This window comes from Lynx canadensis, chromosome D3 (assembly GCF_007474595.2).
Source record: "Lynx canadensis isolate LIC74 chromosome D3, mLynCan4.pri.v2, whole genome shotgun sequence".
NCBI lineage: Eukaryota > Metazoa > Chordata > Mammalia > Carnivora > Felidae > Lynx > Lynx canadensis.
In genome coordinates this window covers 25475060-25499438 of record NC_044314.2, presented here as the reverse complement: position 1 = coordinate 25499438, position 24379 = coordinate 25475060, and the positions used below count along the sequence as shown (strand labels likewise).

At 41.2% G+C, this 24379-nt stretch overlaps 1 protein-coding gene across 1 annotated transcript in view; it reads right to left on the bottom strand.

Annotated features, from left to right (window-relative positions):
• Positions 1-24379, bottom strand: part of DYM (dymeclin) — a 350411-nt gene that overhangs the window by 108296 nt on the left and 217736 nt on the right. The window contains 1 exon segment of the mRNA XM_030335687.1: positions 1434-1536. Within this exon segment, the coding sequence (XP_030191547.1) occupies positions 1434-1536 (103 nt within the window).

The window sequence follows — 24379 nt, the reverse complement described above, 5'->3', positions numbered from 1 at the left end:
TTTTTTTTTTTTTTTTTTTGGTAAGAGAGAAATACTTTGGAATTACAAACTTAATACCTTAATGGGAATGACAGATCACAGCATCACACACACGCACACAATAAACACAAAACAAGACAAACAGCACGGGTCGGGTTGTGAACGCTCACGGCTATCTCTTGTTTGTCAGCGACTGCTACCCGGACCGGGTGCTGTTCCCACAGTCTCTTATCAGCACAGCCATTTAGAAATGAAACAAACCACAGGAAACAAAACAACTCTCCGGCTGTCTGGCATGCATCACCACTTCAAACTCAGAGCTTCAAAATTCTCTCGTGAAGTTTCTGAACATCAACCCACTGAGTTGTCGTCGGGGGATGCAGGGAGGTCCTTATTAGACTTGATGGACAAGTTCTCAGGTTTATGACACGAGGATTTTTAGCATCATCATCTAAGCCATGTTCCAACAAAATATAAGAAATGTTGCAGTTAGTGACACTGCCCTAAAGGAACTCTGAATGTTCTCTCCTTCCTGTTATAACGCTCATCCCCGAGCTGCTCCCATTCTATTCTGTCATCATCCTCTGAAGTTAGGTGGTAATGAGCTCTTTATCTTTGAAGTGGGTGAAATCAAGGGAGTACATTAGTGCTGCTGTCCCCTGACCATGGCTTACAGGACCAGAGTAGCATCCTGATCTGAACAGAGCCAACTGGATTCTCTCTCCCAGGAAGTGAGAATGAGGACTTCATGACTCTAGTCAGGTGGCTGAAGACACGACCCTCACAGGACATGTTACTGCTTGGGAGGGAGGAAGCTGGAGTGGCTGTTTTAGGTCCCAGTCAACGAATAGGGAAATCTGGCCGATAGCAGCACAAGAATAATACCGAAGCAAAAGGAAGCAGAGCCTGGAAACTAAACTAAACTAAAGCCTCAGAAAGACAAAATATTCTTGAATCCAAAAGGCTTTTCAATTTCAGGTTCTGGTTCTCTGATAATCTAGGTGTACCTGTCCCCCTTGAGTTCAGTGAGAAACCTTTGCATAGTTTCTATAAAACTGCTCCTTGTGCTTTTATGTAATTACCTGCCTAAGGTAACAAGTCCTATTTTTTTTTTCTAAGTAGGCTTCACGCCCGGTGTAGAGCACACGAGGCTTGAACTCACAATGCTGAGACCAACACCTGAGCTGAGACAGAGTTGGATGCTTAACCGACTGAGTCACCCGAGCGCCCCGCAAGAGTCCAAATTATTAACAATCACTGGCTTAGGTTTGACTTCTTTAACCACTTGATAATAATCATTTAAAGTTCTTCCTTGATTTGCGACATCACTCCTTTCTCTGCACAGTAGAGGCGTCATGGCCATAGACAGACACTGAGAAGAGAGGAGTACTGTTTCTTACAAACCTAACCATGAAAGGAAAACCTCTTGCCGACAAAGTAAGGTAACTACTTACGTAATCTGGTAGAGGAACATCATTGGAACTCAGTGAACCTCTCAAGGACTGTGTGGCTTGTTCCAGAACTTTGTTGTGTTTTTTAGACAGCAAGGAAAACAAACTGGAAAAAAAAAAAAAAAAAAAAAAAAAAAAAACAGAATGAGTATCTCCTTTCCTAGGTTTTATACAGAATTATAGAGTTCCACAAGACGTCAATTATTCTAAAATATACATGTAATGACTTTTTTCATGCCTGTGTTAATAGCAGGATTAGTAATACTACCAATAAGACAAAAAAATGAAGTGAGTACAATGTTTAAATTATAAGGAGTCTAAAGCATAAAAAAAGTTTGACAGCTTAAAGACCGTATTTCAAACACGGGATAATTTTCTTTCCACAGTAGTGGACAGAGATTCAGACAGTCTGGGATATGAACGAACTTTATGAGTAACTTGGAACGTAATCTATTACTAGTCACTTGAACTTGTATCTCAATGTTCTCATCTTTCAAATAAGTGTGTTGGGTCAGATTATCTTTCTAATGTAATACAGTCTATTGCTTATCACAGCTTTACATTTCTCAAAAATAAGGACTTTAAATACATTTATTAGAAGATTTCCACTTCTGGCCATGATGGGTTAACTGGTACCGAACAGCCTTCCTGCTATTAACACCTAGGAAAACTGGACGAGCTACACGAGACAACATTTTCCAGATGTCGTACAACACCCGCAGGGCAGGACCGTGGTCCCTACGAGAGAGTGTGCGCCTAGACAAGCCTTCCGGACTGTGGTACGGAAAGCTGGCACCCGGCAGCATGCAGCAGCGTCGTGCTGCGCTGAAATCACAGAGGGAAGGACTGGCGGCTGTGTGGCAGGTGGAATTTGCAGGCAGATCACTAGACTGGAGAGAAACGCAAGAGGGAGGTCCAGAAACCTGCCCAAGGGTCTTCTCCATTTGAGGTTTGGTTCTGTTTGTCCTTTTGAGGTTGAAAGCGAACCTCACGCTTGCCGTTCACACCCATTTGCCACGACGCGCTGGTAGCCAGTACGGAGCAGCACTGCGTTATCTGTGATTCCAGAAATGTTATATGCGACAAGGCATGTATATGAATGAATACTGTACACACACATCTATCTCTCTTATTCCACCACCAAATGCGTACAGTTTTGCACCTCATACTTTTTTGCATTTCTTGATCCATTCAATAAACATCGAGTGCCGTAACTTGGTTATCTAAACATCTGGGTATATCAATAATTTAACTAGTCTATTATTAATCATTGCAACGTCTCCACTTTCATTTCGTTATTTTTCTATCAACGGCACTGTGCTGAACACCCTTCTGTATAATTTTTAGCATACTGAGGTGCGACTATCTACTGGATAAATTCCTTGAAGTGAAACTACCAAGTAAAAGAATAATGGAAAAGAATAGAACAGTGAACTGTGTAGCAGTATACATTTTTCAAATATACAAGTTATTTTGTAAATAATGTAAATAAAAGGCAAAAATATGTTGGGATAGTGTGTAAAGTATATCCCCACGGAAATGCATAAAGGGAAAAATTGGTAAGATTGTTTTGCTTGCAGTACATTTCAGGAACAAATGGAATTTGAGAGGAGTTTTCTGAGACTGAAAGAACTTGCATGGTTAGTTCTAGCATAGAGAATGGCAAGACTCATAGGCCTGAACCGAATGCCCGCACAAGAAGGGAAAGCAATAAATGCTCCTGGAAGAAGTGAGCTTCCCGGTGTGAGGAGAAGGGGGGGGCCACTGAGGAAGACAGCACACTCTATTGAGTTCACAAAATACCAGAACTTGGGAGCTGCTTAATGGGTTCAACAAACTGGGGGTTCTGTCCATGCCCTGAGCTCACCTTCAGAGGACAACAGAGGTAATCTAGGGTAACTTCCATCAAACCTGAAGAAACTCATTAAACGAGCGGTAGGAATCAAAGCAGAAAGGATTTGAAATGATTTCCTTTGGAGAAGAAAGGCTAGTTTGTTTACTTTAAAAGTGAATACCAACAACCCGTTCTCCTTGTTAGAAGAAGACAAAACCATGGAGTGAGCTTCAATGCAAACACAAACTCTTTCCGCTGGGCATGATGGGAAATCTGAGTATTAAGGGCAGAAAATGTTGCAATGGTCCACCTCAAGAGCTGTGGCCACCATTCCTGGCTGCTCTTAAGAAAGCTGCTTTGGGAACAGAGGAGTTGAGGTCACTCCCAGCTTTCTATCGTGAAGGAGAAGCCGAGAAGTCACGCTTACTTCAAGTTGTTATTCTTCTACAATATAACAGGCTTTCCCCTCAGGTCTTTTTTTTTTTTTTTTTTTTTTTTTTAAATTTTTTTTCAACGTTTATTTATTTTTGGGACAGAGAGAGACAGAGCATGAACGGGGGAGGGGCAGAGAGAGAGGAAGACACAGAATCGGAAACAGGCTCCAGGCTCTGAGCCATCAGCCCAGAGCCCGACGCGGGGCTCGAACTCAGGGACCGCGAGATCGTGACCTGGCTGAAGTCGGACGCTTAACCGACTGCGCCACCCAGGCGCCCCTGCTTTCCCCTCAGGTCTTAACCGCCACAGAGCTTTCAACTTCTTTTTTTGTTTTTTTAAACATTCTATTTCTGGCTCGCATTTAACATTTTTAAGGCAAAATGACCTAAATTTATATGAGACGTGGCTTGCAGATTGCTGAGAAAAGTAATGTCTGCTGAAAGCTTTGCAACCAAAGTACTAGCCCTGGCTTAATGCTGGTCAGAGTACGCGGTAAAGACGTAGAGGGTGTTTGCACGTAAAGGGGTAATTGCTGGCTTTCAACTGTACTATTCACTCAGGACATGGCTGCCACAGTGCTTGTTTTTAAAAGATTAGACTTTTCTTTTTATACAAGAATGTTCACTACAAACTGGTTCACCACTGAAAAACTGGGAACAACCAGAACACTGAGGAAGAACGGAATGGGTAAATAAACTGTGGGATATTCATACAATGAAAAACTATGTAGTAATTTAAAGTTTTCTAAAGGTACACGCAATAATATGGATACATCTCAAAAACAATGTTGTTTGCTGGGCCCTTAGAGAAGAATGTGACCAACAGAATATTATTTAAATAGTGTATTAAAAATGCAAAAATGATACTACCTGTCTTCTATGGATAAAACATTTGAATAAAACATACGGAAGTGATAAATACTACATTTAAGATAGCTATTATTCTCTGAGAAACAAGGGAAGGAAATGGAATCAGAGAGGGGAAAAAATAAGGGATTTAGCTCTCTCTGCATCTTTCTCTCTCTTGCTTTCTCTCTCTCTCTATATATGTAAAATGCTGTTTTTGTTACGCTAGATACATACATAAGGGATTGCTGTATTTATCTCTTTGACGTATGCTTGAAATACTATATACATTTTAAAAACTGGAATAAAAAGAATGCACTACCCTGAAGACAAGAGAGTTCCTGCTAACAGCCAACATTTTTTTTTTTAAGTTTATTTATTTATTTTGAGAGAGAGAGCTCAAGAGGGGTAGGGTCAGAAAGAGAGGGGGAGAGAGAGAGTCCCAAGCAGGCTCCACAGTGCTAGCACAGAGCCTGACGCAGGGCTCGAACTCTTGAACCATGAGATCATGACCTGAGCCAAAGTCAGGCACTTAACCAACTGAGCCCCCCGGGTGCCCCGACAGCCAACATTTCAGCAAAGAAAGCAGCATGTGGATAGAATATGTACGGTGAGTCCAACATGACACAAGCTAAAAAAACCACCAGCTGCTATAAAGGCTGCAGTTGAAGGTGCACAGTCAGTGACAGGAGATGAGACCAGAATGGAGATGTCTGAGACAGAATGTGAAGGATCAAAAGTCCGGGGCTTGATTCCACGTCGAGAAGAAGCTAACGGAACATCTGTCTTCCAAAATGATGAAAGAGACATACATGTTCCTTGTTCCCAAGGAGCTCAAATCTAAGGTGATAAGAAACAACAACAACAAAAAGTCTGCAATTCTGAAATTGGAGAACACCATGGGTCTTAAGAGTAGGCTGTGGGAACACAGAGGAAGGCTGGGTACATTTCGGAGGAAACCTACTTTCTGTGGCCTTGACGTTTAGGGGGTTGCTAGCTGGGAGACGTACAGGGTGAGGAAGAGGAACTCAGAAGGGGAAACAGCGCCCACAGAGGCACAGAGAGACTCGAGGGAAGTACCAAGGCCAGAACGACGCAAGTCCATGGGGTGAGCGGGGGCAAGAGAGAAGTTTAGCAAGACAGGGATGGGCTGTCAAAGAAAACATGCTAAGGGGTTTGCAGTTCATCTTGTCGAAGTCACTGAGGCAGGCAGGAAGTCAAATATTTACCAAGAACCTTCTATGTGCCGGGCAATGCGCAAGTTGCCTGGGGTACAGTGACATGCAAAAGCAACGTGGTCTTTGTCCTGCCCTCCTGGAGGAGGTGGTTGCGTTGGGGACAAACCTACACAGAAGGTTCTACCGTCAGTGCAGCGATGGAGATGGGCGTGGAGAGCTATGGGGACACAGATGAGGCTGCCCAGCTGCACCTGAAGGCAGGGACGGGAGGTCAGCCCTGGAGGTGATGCCTGAGCGGAATCCGAAGGAACACTTGGGAGTCGGCCAAGGAAATGGGGCAAAAGGGTAAAGGTCATCTGGACAGAGAAAAGAGCACGAGGGAAAGCAGACATCCAAGTGCAGGCAACGGGAGGGCACACACGCTCACCGAGTGTCACACGCGCGGCAGAGCACGGGGTTAAGGCTGGGCTGCCAGTAGGGATGGTTTATGAAGCGTCTCTCGTGTCTCACTTAGACCTTGGGCTTCATCCTGAATGCCAGCGTTTTATGACAGCAAGGCTACAGCGGGAGAGGCAAAAGCGAAGCTGTTGTGTCTGGTGTTCAGGTGGGGAGTGTGGGGCAAGGGATGGGCAGGAAGTGATCATTCCTTGTTCGTCTATGTCCTCAATCTCTCCCCAGTGCACTCTCATCCCACGGTGGCCAGGCAGTCCCTGCCACAGAACCCCAGGGCTCCAGGAAGCAAAGTCTGAAAACTAGAGCCCGAGGAGTGAGGCACAAGTACATAACTGTGTGCTTGCTGTAGAAAGACTCCTCCACCCCCAGAGGGAAGGACAGACAAGGGCTGCCAAGAGAACGGTCCAGAAGCAGATCCTTTAGGTAACTTCTACGCTGCCCAAGAGCGGAGGAGGTAACCGAGCCAAAGCAGTCTGAGCCACCAGGAAGGCAAAGAGACAACAGAGAGAGTGACAGAAAGGAAGGCATGGACGACTCCGAGGTTCCCAACCTGGGAAACAGCAGCTGGCTGAGAACGTGAATGTATGTGCTAGGAACGGAAGAGCAGAAGAGCAGGGAGAGGGCCCAGGAGGGCCAGGGCTCTGCCTGAAAGAAAAGAGCAGCAGCAGTAGCTACGAGGACGCACATAGGGCTCGCTGTGTGTCAGACACTGCTCGACAATAATCACATGAGGTGCACATTATCACTATCCATCCTTTCTAGGGAGGGTGAAATCGAGGCAAAGGTTGAGTACTTTGCTTAAGGCACACAGCTACTTAGCGGTGGAGTCAACAGTCAAATTCAGGCAGGCAAACTCCAGAATCTGTGTTTTTAAATGTTTACTTATTTTTGAGAGAGAGAAGAGAGAGCGCGTGTGGTGCGTGAGCAAGTGGGGGAGGAGCAGAGCGAGGGAGACACAGAATCTGAAGCAGGCTCCAAGGCCCGAGCTGTCAGCACAGAGCCCAGGTGGGGCCCGAACTCATGAACCGCGAGATCATGACCTGAGCTGAAGTCAGTCACTGAACCAACTAAGCCACGCAAGTGCCCAGAATCTGTGCTCTTAATGATTCTGCCACAAAACCCAGAGATGCTCAGGAATATCCAGATGGAGAGGGTCAGGGATACCCAAGTGGGCAGTTGAGAAACACGAAGCTGGTGCTTGGGAGAGAGGTGAGACCTTTTAGGGTTATCAGCATCAGCTGACATCACACAACTACAGGTGATCACCCAAGGATAATGTGGCAAGTGAGAAAAGAAGATCAAGGTCAAAATTCTGGGAAACACCATGACTAAAAGGGGAAACAGCAAAGGGCCCCCTAGAGACATAGAAGGGGAAGAACAAGACATTCTGGAAGCCAAGAGAATGATCTCAAGGGAAGAGTGGTCATCACTGTCAAAAGGTAAAGGCTAGAGTAATACCCTAAAGGGGAGGCAACACTGGGAGGTCACTTTCAGGAGGTGGCATGGGGCTCCCTCCTTGAATACTGCAGACCTTTCCCACAACAATCTTTCCCCTCACAACTTCTAGGCACCTTCTCTCGACACCCCAGTCCCTCCTTCATAAGAGCAGTCCCCTGAGAAACGAGGACTACCTTAACTCCGCAAAAGAATGGGAGCAGGTAAAGAAACTTAGGTGTACAATTGGTAGTTCGTCCAAGGTTAAAGTCACAGTGTAGTGAACACGCAAGCTCTTTACAAATCCTAAAGAGCTATTTTAAATGCAAGGAAATACAAAATATATTCAGGATGTTAAAGGCAGAGCTATGGACAGAAAACCGAATCTCCTTACGCCAAGCTTCGTGTTTTCCCTGTAGACAGTGACTCCTTCCACACGCAGGAATCCCCCTCTCTCCTCTCTGCCCGTCTAAATGCTGCCTGGCCTTCGAGGCACAGCCGCATGCTGTCGATTCCATACCCTCTGTGAAGGATTCCTCTAACCTGTGCTCACCCTGCCTCCGAACCACACGAACTTCTAACTTCTCCACACCTCAGCTGACGCTTAAATACAGTCTCACATGGCTGGTCACCTTAGTTTTAATCAGCTTTACTGAGGAATCAGCAGCACAGACTACAATTAACCAATTTTAAGTATACAATTCGAGGAGTTTTGAAAAAATATAAAATGCATGTGACTCATAATAATAGTGCGTGTCCATTACAGACAGGCCATTGGTAGACAATAACTCCCTCACCCACCCCTCCCTCCCCCCTCCTCCCCCCACCCCTCTCCACCCTCCACCCTCACCCCCACCCCCCCCCCACCACCCCCCCCCCGCCCTGGCCCCAAGCAACCACTGATCTGTTTCCTGTGCCTGCGGTACCAGACCTACTCTTTTGCGTCTGGTTTCTACCACTTAGCACTTCATCCACGGGGTTTGGTATCAGCAGTTCATTCCTTTTTATCACTGAGTAGTTTTCCATTGTAGGAACAAACCTCGTTTTTTTTTTTTTTTTTTATGTATTTATTTATTAATTAGCTGATGGACACTTGGGCCGTTTCCCCTTCTGGGCCCTTAAGAATAAAGCTGCTATAAACATTCTCACAAAAGTTTCTTCGTGAACATAGTCTTCATTTCTCTTGAATAAATCCCTGGAAGTGGGACTGCTAGCTTCTGTGCCCTGCGTTCTTGCTGGCACTTGCTATTTCAGTCTTTTTAGCATTGGCCCTTCCAGTGGCTGTGAAATCTGGCTGTGGTTTTCACCTGCATCCCCTGAGGAATGTTCCTGTGCTCCTGGGTGTTGTTTGCTGAAGTGTGTATTCAGATCTTTTTTGCCCTTTTAAACAATGGGTTGTTTTCCTTCTCTTCCTGAGTCTGTAAGAGTTCTTCATATTCTAGACATAAGTTTATCGGGTATTTCTTTGTGAATTATCTCCTAGACCAGTGGTGGTGGTGATGGTGGGGGGTTCTTTTCTTTTCTTAACAGTGTCTTTTGAAGAGGAAAATTTCAGAATTTGATCGAGTCCAATTCATCAAAATTTAAAATGCAAGTGGTGTTTTTTGTGTACTAAAAAACTTTTGCCTAACCCAAGATCCCAAAGATTTTCTCCTATGGTTTCTTATGGTTTGTAGTTTTACCTCTCCTATTTACGGTTTGTGCTCCATTCAGATGTATGTATGGCATAAAGCAAGAATCAGGGTTTATGTAATTGGTTTGGTTTTTTGCATGTGAATGTTTAACTGTTCCCCCGCCATTAGTTGATAAGACTATTCCTTCCTCCTTAAACTACCTTGACAGGCTTGTCAAAATTTCATATATGAGCATATATGAATGGGTCTCCTTCTGGATTCTATTCCATTCCATTGGTCTATAACTCTATTGCACACCAACAATACTACACTGCCTTGACTATATTAGTTGTAATCTATAGTATCCTTGAAATCAGGTAGTGTGAGTTCTCCAATTTGAGTTTTGTCAAAATTGCTTTTGGGTCCTTTGTACATCCACATAAATTAAACAAAAACCTTTTTTAATGTTTATTTATTTTTGAGAGACAGAGCGTGAGCAAGGAAGGGGCAGAGAGAGACACACAAACACACACACACACACAGAATCTGAAGCAGGCTCCAGGCTCTGAGCTGTCAGCACAGAGCCCGACACGGGGCTCAACCTCACGGAACTGTGAGATCATGACCTGAGCCGAAGTCGGATGCTTAACCAACTGAGCCACTCAGGCTAAATTTTAGAATCAACTTGTCAATTTCTACCAAAAAGCCTGGTGGGATTTTGATTAGGACTGTGTTAAATGTATAGATAAATTTCAGGATCTCAACAATACTAAGTCTCTGATCCATGAACATGGGATCACCCAGTTTATTTAAGTCTTCTTTAATTTCTTTTTTAAAAATGTTTAAAAAATTAAAAAAAATTTATTATTGAAGTACAGTTGACATGCAGTGTTATATTCATTTCAGGTGCACAACACCATGATTTGACTGATCTTTTCAAATTTCTTTCCACAATGCTTTAGTTTTCGGTATTCACATCTTGCATGTATTTGAGTTATGTTTATTCCTAAGTTACTGCATATTTTTAGGATACCATAGACAGTATTGCTTTCAAATTTCAATTTCTGTCACATGAATAGCAAAATATAATTATTGTTATATACTGACCTTATATCCTCTGACTTTGTTAAACTCATCTCTTCCTATTTTTTTGTAGATTAGGATTTTTTAAACATCTGACCCTGTTTTATGTGAATAAAGCCAGTTTTAAGTGTTCTTTTCCAATCTGAGTTTTTAAGATTTCTTTTTGTTGACTCACTGCACTGCCTAGGACCTTTAGTATAATGCTGAATAAATGTGAGAATGAATATCCTAGTCATTTTCTTGATCCTAGGAAAGAATACATTCAGTATTTTACCATTAAGTATGATTTAGCTATAATGTTCCATAGATGCCCTTTATCAGGTTGAGGAAATCCCTTCTATTCCGTGTTAACTGAATTTTTTTTTTTTTTTTTAAATCATGAATAGACAATGAATTTTGTCAAATGCTTTTTCTGTCCCTAAGAAGATCACATGGTTTTCTTTTTAAGTCTATAAATATAGTGGATGTACTGATAAAGCATGGAATGTTGAGGCAAACCTTATATTCCTAGGATGTATCTCACTCGTTATCCATCCTTTCATATGCTGAGAAGAAATAATGATGGCAGCTGTCACTTACTGAGAACATCCTCTGTGCCCAGCACCTTACTCAACTTTTATAATTGTTAACTAAATTCATACACAACAGGCTTAAGAGGGCACTACCATTATCATCACATTATACAAAGGAAACTAAGGCATTAGAGAGGTAAATTAATTTGTCGAGGATTATACTGCTCATAAGTGGAAGAGCTAGAATTTATATTCTGGTAAGCTGACTTTCAATTTTGCACTCATAACCACCATATGATCTTTTATCAGGAGATTTGTTTTACTATTATAGTGAATTCCAACCCCCCCCCCCTTCCTTCATGATTCACTCCTACTCCCTTCTTTTAAGAACAGAAGTGACTACTCTCCTGAAAAATGTCTAACGACTCTCCTGACACAAGGCTGAGTTAATTATCATACCGTTTTCCTGGATCACAAAGACAAACATACGTTCTAAGCTGGGCCAGACGGAAACTTTCCCTAAGATTTTTCTACCCGGGAACGGTGAGAAAGACTGCTGTTCCCCATGGTTAGAAGACTGTAGAGATGTTAATCTGGAGGTGCCCATGGTCATGATTTAGTTTCACAGAGAAAACCCAGGTGCAAGAAAAGGGAATCCGCCTAGGCTGAAACAGTGACAAGAAAGGCACAGACAAAGCAAGAGGCAGAGAGATACTCTGGAGGTACTGACTCCTCAGTTCAAGTCTCTGGAACCTCACCTCTGGAGCCCCAACATCTGCATTGGTTTTCTTTCTTTCTTTTTTTTTTTTTTTTTTTTTTTAATTTATTTTCAGAGAGAGAGAGAGAGAGAGGGAGGGAGGGAGGAAGAAGGAGAGGGAGAGTACGGGGCAGAGACAGGGAGGGAGAGAGAGAGGAAGAAGGAGAGGGAGAGTATGGGGCAGAGAGAGAGAGGGAGGGAGAGAATCTCAAGCAGGCTCTGCACTGTCAGCACGGAGTCCGATGCGGGGCTGGAACTCACGAACCATGAGATCAAGACCTGAACTGAAATCAGAAGTCGGACACTTAACCGACTGAGCCATCGAGGTGCCCTTTCTACATTTCTTTTGTCAGCTCTTCCCCACTTAAGAATCTCTTAGACAACCTCCTTTTTACACAGGCTAGAGTCTGGTAGGGCTTTACTCCTTCATCTTGAAGTATTTGTTCAAACTTCATCTGTTCTTTGGGGGCTACCACAACCACTCTAGTCAAAACTGCAACCCAATCCTGGCACATCCTATTTTCTCTCTGTTGCTTTATTTTTTCTCCCACACTACATCCACTTCTAAAATACCGTACGCTCTTCTTATGTTTTTATTGTTTCCATCCACTAGAACAAAAGTAGGCAGAATACAGCTTGAAGACCAAATCTGGTCCGCCATCTGTTTTTGCAAATAAAGTTTTATTGGAACACAGCCACATCCATTCATTCGTGTATTGTTTATGGCTGCTTTCATGGTACAATGGCAAAGTTGAGTAGTTATGACAGAGACCATCTGGCAGGGAAAGGCTGAGATATTTACTATCTAGTCCTTCGGAGAAAGTTTCCTCACTCCTGCACTAGAATGTAAGCTCCATGCTGTCAGCCATTTCCACCTGTTTTGTTCACGGTTATATTCCCGGTGCCTAGAACAATGGCTGGTGCACAGCAGGTATCTGATATTGGTTCACTAAATAAAACACAAAGGGAAAACATCCCCTGAAAAGAATGCACCTTTGTTAAGTTTAAAATTTCAACGTTTATCTGGTTTCCGACTTGAGCCAAACAGCTAATTCTTTACGGCCAGGACAGTATCTTTTTTCCACCATTATTTTACTACCCTAGAAAAACAAGTATTCTCTCCCATTTACCTAGAAATACAATTGACTCACATCTCTCAGTTTTTCCTGAGAGTAATCCTCCAATATTTTTCCTGTGTGTACAAAACTACTTGATGGCAGAGCTGCCTGCGGTTGCTGCCAGACCGGATTTGGGATAGAGAGGAGGAGAGTCAGGGAGATCATCAAAGTTTTTTAACCCCGAGCAAACGCAAACGGAATGAGCACATCACTGACTCACTTACTTGCATCACAAAAGTGAGCACATCACTTACTGAGACAGGAAAAACTATCTGGGGAACAGGTTCCAAGGAGACCATCAGAGGTCCCCTCTTGGAAACGGGTAAGTTTGAGATGCCTGTTTGCTATCCAAGTGAAAGTTTCGGTAGATACTCTGGCTTTAGGAAAGAGATTCCAGTTAAAGATCTGTATTTGGGAACTGAAAACACACAACCGGAATTTAAAAGCCATGGCAATGGATGAGAAAACTCAGTATTTAGCCTAGAGAGAAAAAAAAGAGAGGCCGCAAGGGCTGAAACCTAAGCCAGGAATGAAGGAAGGACTAGACGCTAGGTGCTTATACTCTGGGACGCTGACAAGGTTCGGGTAAGTAGAAGTGCCAGGTATTCGAAGGTGGGGCACAGAGGAGGCCACAGGCAGGAAGGCAGACTGAGGATCTGTATTGAAAAAAGCAGACTTTCGGCTCCCCTCTCCTCCCTCACTCGGCCCAATGAGTGCCTTCCTGCGTGTTGGCAGAAGGAGAGGTGTTCACTCTTGAAAGGCTGAAGCAGACAGTGGGTTTCAAGGTGGAAGGCACCACCAAGGATGGGTGTGCTATCCCGAAAGAGGGTGATTATGTAACAGCCTAGAGGCTGAACACTGAAATCTCTGCTGCCGGCCCCCTGCTCCCCTGCCCCCATCAGCTCAGAGAATGCTGTCAGCTAGGCTCGTACATTCGGGAGAAATACTGAGGAGGACTGTCTCGGGAACAGAGGAGAAGTGTAAGAAAAGGTTACCCGTAGATACTGACACTGGGGGGGGGGTCCTCAAGAAACCCAGCCCAGGGGAACGGGTTTTTTGCTTTTGTTTTTTTTTTTAATGTTTATTTATTTTTGAGAGAGAGACAGACAGTATGAGTGGGGGAGGGGCTCCGAAGCAGGCTCCAGGCTCTGAGCTGTCAGCACAGCGCCTGACACAGGGCTCGAACCCATGAACCATAAGATCATGACCTAAACGAAGTGGTACCCTTAACCGACTGAGCCACTCAGGCACCGCCCCCCCACCCGCCCAGCTAGAACAGTTTTAAGGAAGCGACCAATCAGCAAAGTCCAACCTGAGCACCCAGAACTTCCAGTCAGTTCTTTGATGCCTCACTGTTAAATATGAGCTCTGCCAAAGATCACCAGAGAGCCACTAAAATGACAAGCAAAAAAGAAAAAAGGAGCCCAAATGAAACAGAGATAATGTAGGGAGAAAATGAAAACTCTGACAATGTTACAATTATTAAGCTAAGGAACAGAAGCAAACATGTCAGCCGGATACCGAGAAGGAGGTGGTATAAAAAGACAACAAAAAGAACTCTTGGAAAGTGCAATATGATAGCAGAAATGAAAAAATTCAATGAAAGGGTTGGAAAACAAATTTGAAGAACATTCCCAGAAAGTGGAACAGAAAAGACAAAGAGATGTAAAACAATAGCAAAATGGCAGAGAAATGGTCCACACAGTCTAACAGAGAATGTTTTAAGAGAAAAAAGAAAATGGAAGGGGGAAAAGTGGACATTACTAAAAATTATTTTAAGGAAAGTTCCCAAAGCTGGAAAACATGCATCTCCTGAATGAAAGAGCCCACCAAGAATGCAGAAAATAGATAAAAACAAAGAAATCCCCCCACATAATAGCACATATGACTGGAAGTTCAAAACACTGGAGACAAAAGGAAGGTCTTAGTAACAGAGAGAGAGCGCGAGTGAGCGCCATATACAAATTGTCAAGAATTACTATGACATTAGACAGCTCGACAGCGACAAAGCAATGAACAATGCCTTCTAAACGCAAAGTGAAAATAACTCAAGTTCTGAACCCTGACAAGTTTTTATTCTAAAGGTTAAATAAAGATATTTTCAGACAAATTGTCTAAGAAAGTAAACAGATCACATTATAGTATATGGAACACTGGTGAATAATATCTCACAGCCAACGTAAGCACTGGTCACTGATGTAAAAAGTATGTACACCTGTACTGGGAAAATGGGGGAACAGGCCCCCAGAGCGTGCGTGTGTGTGTCCAGCTGCAGGGGAGCCTAAAGTGATGACTACTACTTCTGAAATATTAGTCTGTTCACATAAAATGTTTTTCTTTCTTATTCCACTTCTTTGCTTCTCATGAAGAATCCTTCTATCTATTCAGAGAAAGTTGAGCAGACCAATGATTGCCAAGAACGAGAGTCAGGCAGCCTCTGTCAAAGACCAAACCAAAGGTGAGGGAACAGCTGTTGGATGGATGGGTCTAATAAACGTGGGGGAAAATCCGAGAATCTTGAACATCTTTGAGAAAATAAAAACTCATCAAAGTCTATGAAGATTATTACTCATCTTATGAAATATGTCCCCTTATACTTGTGGAATATGCTAGAATTAGTAACTTTCCAGGCTTGTCCTTTCAACCAAACTATATATGTATTTGTTTTAATATGCTGTTTTATGCTTTTAAATTGCTATATGCCTATATGTATGTTTCATAATACATATAATGCATTATATGTATGGTAAACATGGGGTTTTCTCCCCAAATGCTAAGTTCATTTAGGCCTTGATTCTACATTTTTACAGGGTTCTGCGCACAAGAGGGTCTAAAATATGCTTACTACTAATGATTTGTCTTTCTTTTTTTTTCCTCTTCTCCCTTTCTCCAGTAAAAGAAACTGCGAAGACATCAGTATTCCTTCCTTATAAAACCGGAAACACGAGGTCTTTGTTTTCTTAGAAAAAAAAAAATCTTATTTTTAAGGATCTAAAATTGAAACGAAGAAGATGGCTAACTGCATAATTATCTTTACTAAGAACACTGACATTTACACAAAGAAGTAAGGTTAGAGGAGAAGAAACTGTCCATTCACATTTAATTGACTTAATAACCATAAATATTACTTTAGACATATAGTAAAGAGCTTAAAATTCATTTCCATCCAGGACAAGTGCTAAAATGGCACTGACTTCGTGGCATGTAAGGCAGAGCACAAAATAGGAGACCTCACCACCAATAAATAGCCTGCCGACTGTTGAGTCAGGCTTGTTAAAATGCAAATGTTTAGCAGATCAGCAGTCTACACAGCAACGCACGGAAACATGTGTCCATCGTCACGCTGGATCAGCTAGAATCTACACTGCTCCCTGGTGCAACACTCGAAGAAAAATTCAGTAACTCACCTTCTTGAAAAACGCTGAAGGTAAAAAGCAAAAGATATAAACAGATGCATTTATAAAATCTACTAAGGACAGTTCCCACCAAAAGGGCACACTTGGAAGTGCAGCTGGAGAATCCAATCGGATTGCCGTAACAACACGCTAGGTAGCTCAGTGAGAACTTGAAATTATGGTTACGACGTCCAGAATGATTTTCACTGTACTATATATCCAAAAATGACACATAGATGCAAAAATAACTAGTTACGTGACCAGAGCAAGATCATCAACGAAATGAGGGGTCTTTTTAATTTTTTTTTTTTTAACGTTTATTTATTTTTGAGACAGAGAGAGACAGAGCATGAATGGGGGAGGGTCAGAGAGAGAGGGAGACACAGAATCGGAAACAGGCTCCAGGCTCTGAGCTGTCAGCACAGAGCCCGACGCGGGGCTCGAACTCACGGACCGTGAGATCATGACCTGAGCCGAAGTCCAACTGAGCCACCCGGGCACCCCAGGGGTCTTTTTAAAAAAATGCTGAAAACTCAGGAATTGAATTTCCACGGTTAAAGGTAACAAAATAAGGAAGCCATTGAATGAAAACGGGAAGGTAACTAACAACTTTAAAAATAATGTTACATGAATTATTACAAGTAAAAATGTTTTGGAAATAATGGATAAAATACATGATCTGCCAGTACACAATCTGGTAACTATATATTACAAAAAAATGTAAGCGTGAAATAAGAGATTCCATCTTTAGGTTAAAAGATGATTTTATTTTTCACAAATGTGTTTGTGCAGATTTGTGTGTTTTTAGCTTTAAAGTCATTCCGTGGAGAAATGTGTAGTGGGTGGACACAATGCAAAAGGTTTGTTTTCTTAAGCAGATTTTTCCAATCCTGACTAACCTTGGTCAGAAACGCTATTTAATAAGAATGACGTAAGTAAATTAAAAATTTTGTAATTTGATTTGTCTCAAAGGAAAAGCTCTACCCCTAATTTTAACTTACTTTTATACCTCTTTCATAGATACTATACTTAAAAATGATATTCTTATGCAAACTCAGGTGCAATGAAAGACCCAAAGTATTTTCTAATTAGTACGCAATTCAAAAGAAACCAAAACGGTATTTTCAAGTATATTATGTAACAAACAGAAACAGATTTCCTGCCTGGAAAGAACTTAGGTTGTCTTTCTCTGGTTCTCTTTCTTAGTCCCTTGAGAAAACTAAATGCCAAGCAGACAGCAAACCCATCCGCTTAAAAACAACAACAACAACAACAAATTCTGTAGCACAATGTCACACTGTTATGGCAACGATTATGACTGAAATAATATTTAATGACAAAATTCATCTGGAAAGTGGGATTTCCCCCCAGGGAATGCAAGAGGAGTCAGGTCAGACAGTTTAGAAGTTACTGTCACAAGTTAAAAGGCACTTCCTAAGTATAAAGAAATTTCCTCTCAGGGGAAGCCTACCAAATGAAGTATGTTTACTACATGTCAGATTTTACAAAGATAGTCACAGGAAATGTGACACTAATCACTGTTATTTAGAAAATGCTGCAGAATACCTACCTTTATATTATAACACAATTTATCAGGAAGATATTTTCCTTATTTGTTGATCCTTAATTGGGGGATCCCAACTAGAATTTTGAGATTTCTTTTGTTTAGCTCTTAATCTTAATTTAGCGAATATAATTAGTCTTTGGGAGGGCTATAGGAACAGGAAGTCTTAATTGGAATTATAGGTCTTTACTAGTAAATGCCTTTTTTCAACTTCTGCCAGACTCATTACTATTAAAAATCTTAGATTTATAAAAACTATCTTTTTATTTCAACTTCCTTTCAACCTTTGTATACTTAATTACTAATTTATACTTGCTCTATATGCTTTTAACATGTATCTTCCTTTATCTTTTGCTTGTATATTTATCCCATTTCTTCTAAGAACATAATTTTAAGGGCACAGATGTCCGTTATTCTTCTTTCAAGTTTTCTGCAAAGTCTACTGTGTATGCATAGCGAGTTACTTGCTCCCCTTCCCCATGTTCTTTTTAAACAATTATATCCTGGTCAGCGGATAAATTCTTAAAATATGATTGATTATTGGTGGGAAAATATACTTTTGAGTTCAAGTCGAGAAATACTTTTTAGAAAAACCAAGAATCCAAATATATAGACATCTAGATATCTAGATATATATAGATATATCTAGATATCTATATATATCTATAGTAACTTCATAGTCAACCCACCTCTCCCATGACTCATTCTCAAATACGGGAGCAGCCCCCATTCCTCCCCTGAAGACATAAACCCAAACCACAAATAAAGAGAGGAAGATTTCCATGTATGAATCAGTGCCCAATGGAAAGCTATGAACTTTAACTCAAAGTCTTATTAATCCGATTTAACATAATTCTCAACAAGCTAAGTTATTAGCTTCCTCAGCTAAAACTTAAAAAAAAAAAAAAAAAAAGCAATGAAAAAGGAAAAGCTTAAGCGTAGCGTAACCAAAAACACACAAGAGTTCTGACATTAAAGTAAGAGCAAATTCAGAATTCGGTTGCAGTTCAGCACAACAGTCCATGTTTAAGCGACAACCCTGCAATACCAAGAAGGTTCGATTGTGCACAAGGTCTTGCATTCAAACACTCCAGACAGAATGCAATAGCAAGGTCTCTTATCCAAAATACTTTTAAGCCATTTTAAGGTAGGGCTTTCATGAAACATACTTTTGTCACCCGGAGTATGTAGAACTCTGTAATTCCCAGGGATGCTAGATAAATGGGGTATCACTTAAAGAGAACTTTAAAACCCTATAATATTTGAAGGCACAGTCCCTTTTAGTTCTGGGTTAAAGCTCAAACAGCAGTTATTAGAGTATCAATCAGAATATTTGACATAAAATTACAATGTTTTAAAATTAAAATATATTTGACAATACAGGATACAAACCATAGTGATCCTCACAAATAAATAATCACTATGAAATGTCCTTGTAGAACACAGCTCTTTCTTGCAACTACCAATAATTTATAAAGGTGGAATTCTAGAGGTAGTTGCAAAAATATCACCACTTCTGAACAAAATTCGAGCTCAAATGAAGGTGAGCATAACCTGATTAAGAAATAACCTTCCATTTGAAGAGCTGTGCTTAATATTTAACCACATAAAACCCCCCAAGTTTCCTAAGACCCAGACATAAATTCATGCTTTGTGCTCCCTCTGCTGGCTCTGTAGCTATAGTTAATCTTGAGAGATTTTTTTGTTGTACAAGATAATTCCAATACAACACGGAATAGCACTGGCACGTTATGTTTGGGATGTCAGAGATATAAGCCAGCTCCCTCTTTTGAGCACTGAGGAAAAACAAGAGGGGAAAAACAACTGACCAAGGTCACACAGGGTGCTGAGAGACAGAACAATCCTGGTCTTTTTACTTCCGATCCTGGGCTCCTCCTATTCCATGATGATCTCAATGTCTTCACGTACAAGATTTACTGACCTATACTTTCCTGCAACTTACCTAGAACAGGATATCTCTGAGCCACACACAGACTTTTCACTCGACTGTAATTACAACTGATTAAGGCACCTGACAGTATTCAGTAGAGACGGAGTAGGCTCAAAGACCTCCCACGATTCTAGTTTTCTTGGACAGTGACCTATTATATAAAGTTTCCTAACACACTGAATACTTACATTTCTCCAATGTGCTTCTACTATTTACTTACAATAAGTCACATGTCACAATATTTGCCTTAGAAGACATCGTCATCATACAGTATGCTTTCATGTTAGTAAAAACCGTAAGGTCATTTCGTTGATGTTGGGGAGGGAAAATACCGTCTATCGAGTGCCTATCACATACCAAGTACAGGGTTGGGCCTTTACAGAAATCTGTGCCAGGAACAATCTATAAGGAGGGCACTGCTGTCCCTGTTTTACAGAGAAGAAGCCGAGGGAGAGTAGCTTGCCCAAGGTCTGTGTCATAGCCAAGTCTCTACCACATCCTCTGTACCGAACTCTTTAGATATTTTGTTCATTCTTTAATCAACAGAGACAATAACAGTAGAAGATGCTCCCTTACCACCAGCACCAGCACCCCACCTCCCGCAAAAAAGAAAGCTTTGGGCAAAAGATACTTTGTTAAGAACACGACACTGTGTAATTTATTTTAAAATTTAAGCTAAAGTGGGGAGGGTTAATACTTTATTTTTAGCAAAGTACACGGCCCATACCATAAATGTTCATTAACTCATAGCATACATTAGTATTTATTTCCAATGGACTTTTGTATAATTGATGTATTTAATTATTTGTCAAGTAGTCAGTGTGTGGAAAACTGAAAACACGAGCCCTAGTCTGATAACAATACTATTTACACAGACACAAACAGTCTGGGATTAAAGAATTTAATCTGTTCAGACAAAAAGTAAATATTTATTGAGCTAAAATATACAAGTCTGTCTTTGTGGGGAAGAGACATTTGTTTCTTGATGAAAGATACAAATTGTTATCTAAATCACAGACAATTTTTATTCAAAGCGAAGTTTAAATTCTGTGTTCCTCTTGAAAACAGAAAACTAAAGACATCAGCGCCCACCTATCCTTGTTCTCTGGGAGTGGTTGGTTATTTTCACAGGAGGGAATCCTGTTAAAGTTTTAAAATAGGCAAATGGTGTTATAATGAACACATTTCTCAATAAGTTATCAGTAACTTATTTGGACAATATAAGACAACAAATGTCAAAATTTTAGAAATGAGAAAGTAGGGGTGCCTGGCTGGCTCAGTTAGTAAAGCATGTGACTCTTGATCTTGGGGTCATGGGTTCAAGCTCCACGGTGGGCACAGAGATTACTTTTAAAAAATTAAAAAAATAAAAATATTTTTAAAAAATCCCTCTTTCAAAAAATTAAAACAACAACAAGAAATGAGATAGCAGCCTAGGTTAAATCCAGACTTAAGGAATTTAGGGGAAATGACACATGAATGTCAATGTTAACCTTGCATAATTTAAATAACGTGATAAACTTGTTACTCGAGGCTCTATAGGTAGCAGCATAATATTTACAGATACCGACTGTTCGACTGAAATAACAGATAAAAATAGCCTTGTCTTTGATGTTCCAAAGAAAGGAATTCAAACCAATTCAGACACACTTCGGTTTAAACAGCAGTCGTCCACTTACTAGCTGTATGAACTTGGGCACTTCACTTTCCAGAAACTCAAACTTCTTTACAAAATGCAGTGATGAGGGCAGTGACAGCTACTAAGACTTGCTGTGATGGCAGGTTGACGGAAAAGCAAAAAGCCTCACGGGGAGCATAAGGAAAAGGCCACCAGTCAGTTCCCCTTGATTCTCAGCATGGAGGAACGTGGGCTCTCGGTTACCAGCTGTGTCAACTCTTAATTGCTGTTATGGTGGCAGCAAATTCTAACTTCTGAAAAACACCGTGCAAACCAACCACAGCAGCTCTCCGGGCTGAGTCTGGACCACCAGCCACCAACACGTAGTTTCTGTTTTGGAGAATTGCTGGAAGTGCCACATGTCATCCAGGAGAGCAAAGCGTCCGGACTCAAGGGTGTCCCAGGGTTACAGGGATGTTGAAACAAAGAGATATGCTCTGGCAGGAAAAGTCAAGGGTGGAGGTGAAGATGATTTTATGGGAGAAATTCAAAGCAAAAAGCCTGTCTCCCTGGCACAGCATGGTTTTGAAATAACTCGGAACTATAGCTACATTCCAGTTTAAAATCGTTTTCTATATAAATGTATTTCAAAAAAGTGGTTATTTGGGGCGCCTGGGTGGCTCAGTCGGTTAAGCATCCGACTTCGGCTCAGGTCATGATCTCACGGTTTCATGAGTTTGAGCCCCGTGTCGGGCCCTGTGCTGGGAGCCACCCAGGTGCTCCTATATAAATATACCTTAATTTGATCTCTGATTCCCCACTTAGTAAAGAGAATGTTACTCCCTGTTCTCTGAACCTCTACAATATAAATCCAAATTTACTCAACAGACTTTTATTGATCTTCTCAAGAAATGAACTTCTGTTTACTGATTTACTCTACAGCTTTTCCATTTTCTGTATCACTGAGCTCTGCTCTTTGTCTTTGGTCTCATTTTTTTTTTTTTTTAAATTTTTTAACGTTTATTTATTTTTGAGAGAGAAAGACAGAGTGTGAGTGGTGGGGGGAGGTGCAGAGAGAGAGGGAGACACAGAATCCAAAGTAGGCTCCGGGCTCCAAGCTGTCAGCACAGGGCCCGACGTGGGGCTTGAACTCGCGACCACGAGATCATGACCTGAGCCAAAGTCAGATGCGTAACCAACTGAGCCACCCAGGTGCCCCCGGTCTCCTCATTTTGGTTTAATTTGCTCTTCTAGTTTCTCAAGGTGGAAGCTGAGGTCACTGATTGACACCTTTTGTCTTTTCCAACATTGTTACAGGCATTTCAGGCTATAAATTTCCCTCTAAATACTGCTTTAGTAGCATTTTGATCTGCTGTATTTTCTTTAGCCAAAATAAATACATAAACATTAAAGCTCCGTGCTGTCAAAGCAGAGGTTCGATCCCATGAACCGCAAGATCATGACCCGGGCTGAAATCAGGAGTCTGACACTTAACCAACTCAACCACCCAGGTGCCCCTGAACCGAAATAACCTTTTAAAATCCATTCATTTCTTGGGGCACCTGAGGGGGTCAGTTGGTTAAGCCAACTGATTCCAGCTCAGGGCATGATCTCGTGGTTCTTGAGTTTGAGCCCCGCACGCGGCTCTGCAATGACAGCACGGAGCCTGCTTGGGATTCTCTCCCTCCCCTCCCTCTTTGCCCCTACCCTGCCTGCACGCTCACTCTCTCAAAACACACAAATAAATATCTAAAAAAAAGTTTTTAAAAATTCCATTCATTTTTTTCTTTGATCTATGGGTTATTCAGAAGAATGTTATTTGATTTCTTTGGAGGGTTTTCCAGAGAGCTTTTTATTATTGATTTCTATTGTAATTCCTCTGTGATCAGAGGACATGCTTTCCATGAGTGGAATCCTTTTTGCACTTATCAAGACTTGCTTGATGGCACAGAATGTGATCTTTCTTGATAAATGTTCCCGTGTGCAAATGAGAAGAAAGTGTATTTGGCTGTTACTGGTTGGAGTGTTGTATAAATGTTGGTTAGGCCAAATTGGTTGATGGCACTGTCTGAATCTCCAATATTCAGACTCATTTTCTGTCTACTTGTTCTATCAATTATGGAGAAAGAAGTATTTAAATCTCTAGCTATAATCATGGAACCTTCTATTTCTCTTTGCTTATTTATTTATTTACTTTTTATCTTGAAGCTCTGTTATTTGTTTGGTACATACATTTAGGATTCTAATAGTTCTCTTGAGGAAGTGACTCCTTTATTACTATAATTTCTTTATTCCTGGGAATATCTTGTGCTCTGAAGTCACTCCCACTTTCTTTTGACCACTGCTATGGATGGCTAAGGTTATAGCTATCATTTTGCTGTTAGTTTTCTATTTGTCCCAAACATTCTTTTCCCCCATTTGCTTTTTTTTTTCTGCCTTCTTTTGGATTGAGTATTTTTATGGTTTGATCAGTTGGCTTTTTAGCTGTTTAATTCTGAGCAGGGGTCTGGAAATTCTATTAGAACAGTAAGCTGTGATACTCACAGGGCTCACGCCCATCTTTTCCCAGCCATTAGGTATTAGTTTCTTATGTTGCCTGATGCCCAGTATTTTGAAAACCAATGTTTCTTATGTCTTGTCTGTTCTTGGTGTTGTTTCAGGCAGCAGGGTAAGCAAAAAGTGGTTTTTAAGCATCCATGTGAAAAAAAAAGTTTTAGAAATTTTCTGTAGAAACTTCAGGAACGATGGAGAAAACCAAAGATTTTTACTCTTTTCCCTCACTTGAAGTTGTGCTGCATAATTTTCCCCAACTTCTCATAATCACAGTATTTTAAATTTCACCCTGATTTCTCAAATATGACACTAAGTATACGTTTACTTTACCTTGTGTGGAGAATTTACTCCCTTAAAATAATGCCACTAATTACGTGCTTTGCACCACTATCTTTTATTTGCACAATTAGTCTCCTGTTGTAGATTATAAATGGCAATCATTCTAGGCTTTTAAAACCTATTTTTTTTCACTGTAGAAATCAACATACTAGGTACTCCCCACTTTTTCAGGTAACGTTGTTATCACCATGAGGGAAGACCACAGAGCAGTTCTGCATCTCTGGCTCAAGGCCACCCTGCCTACTTCATTTCATACACCACCATGTT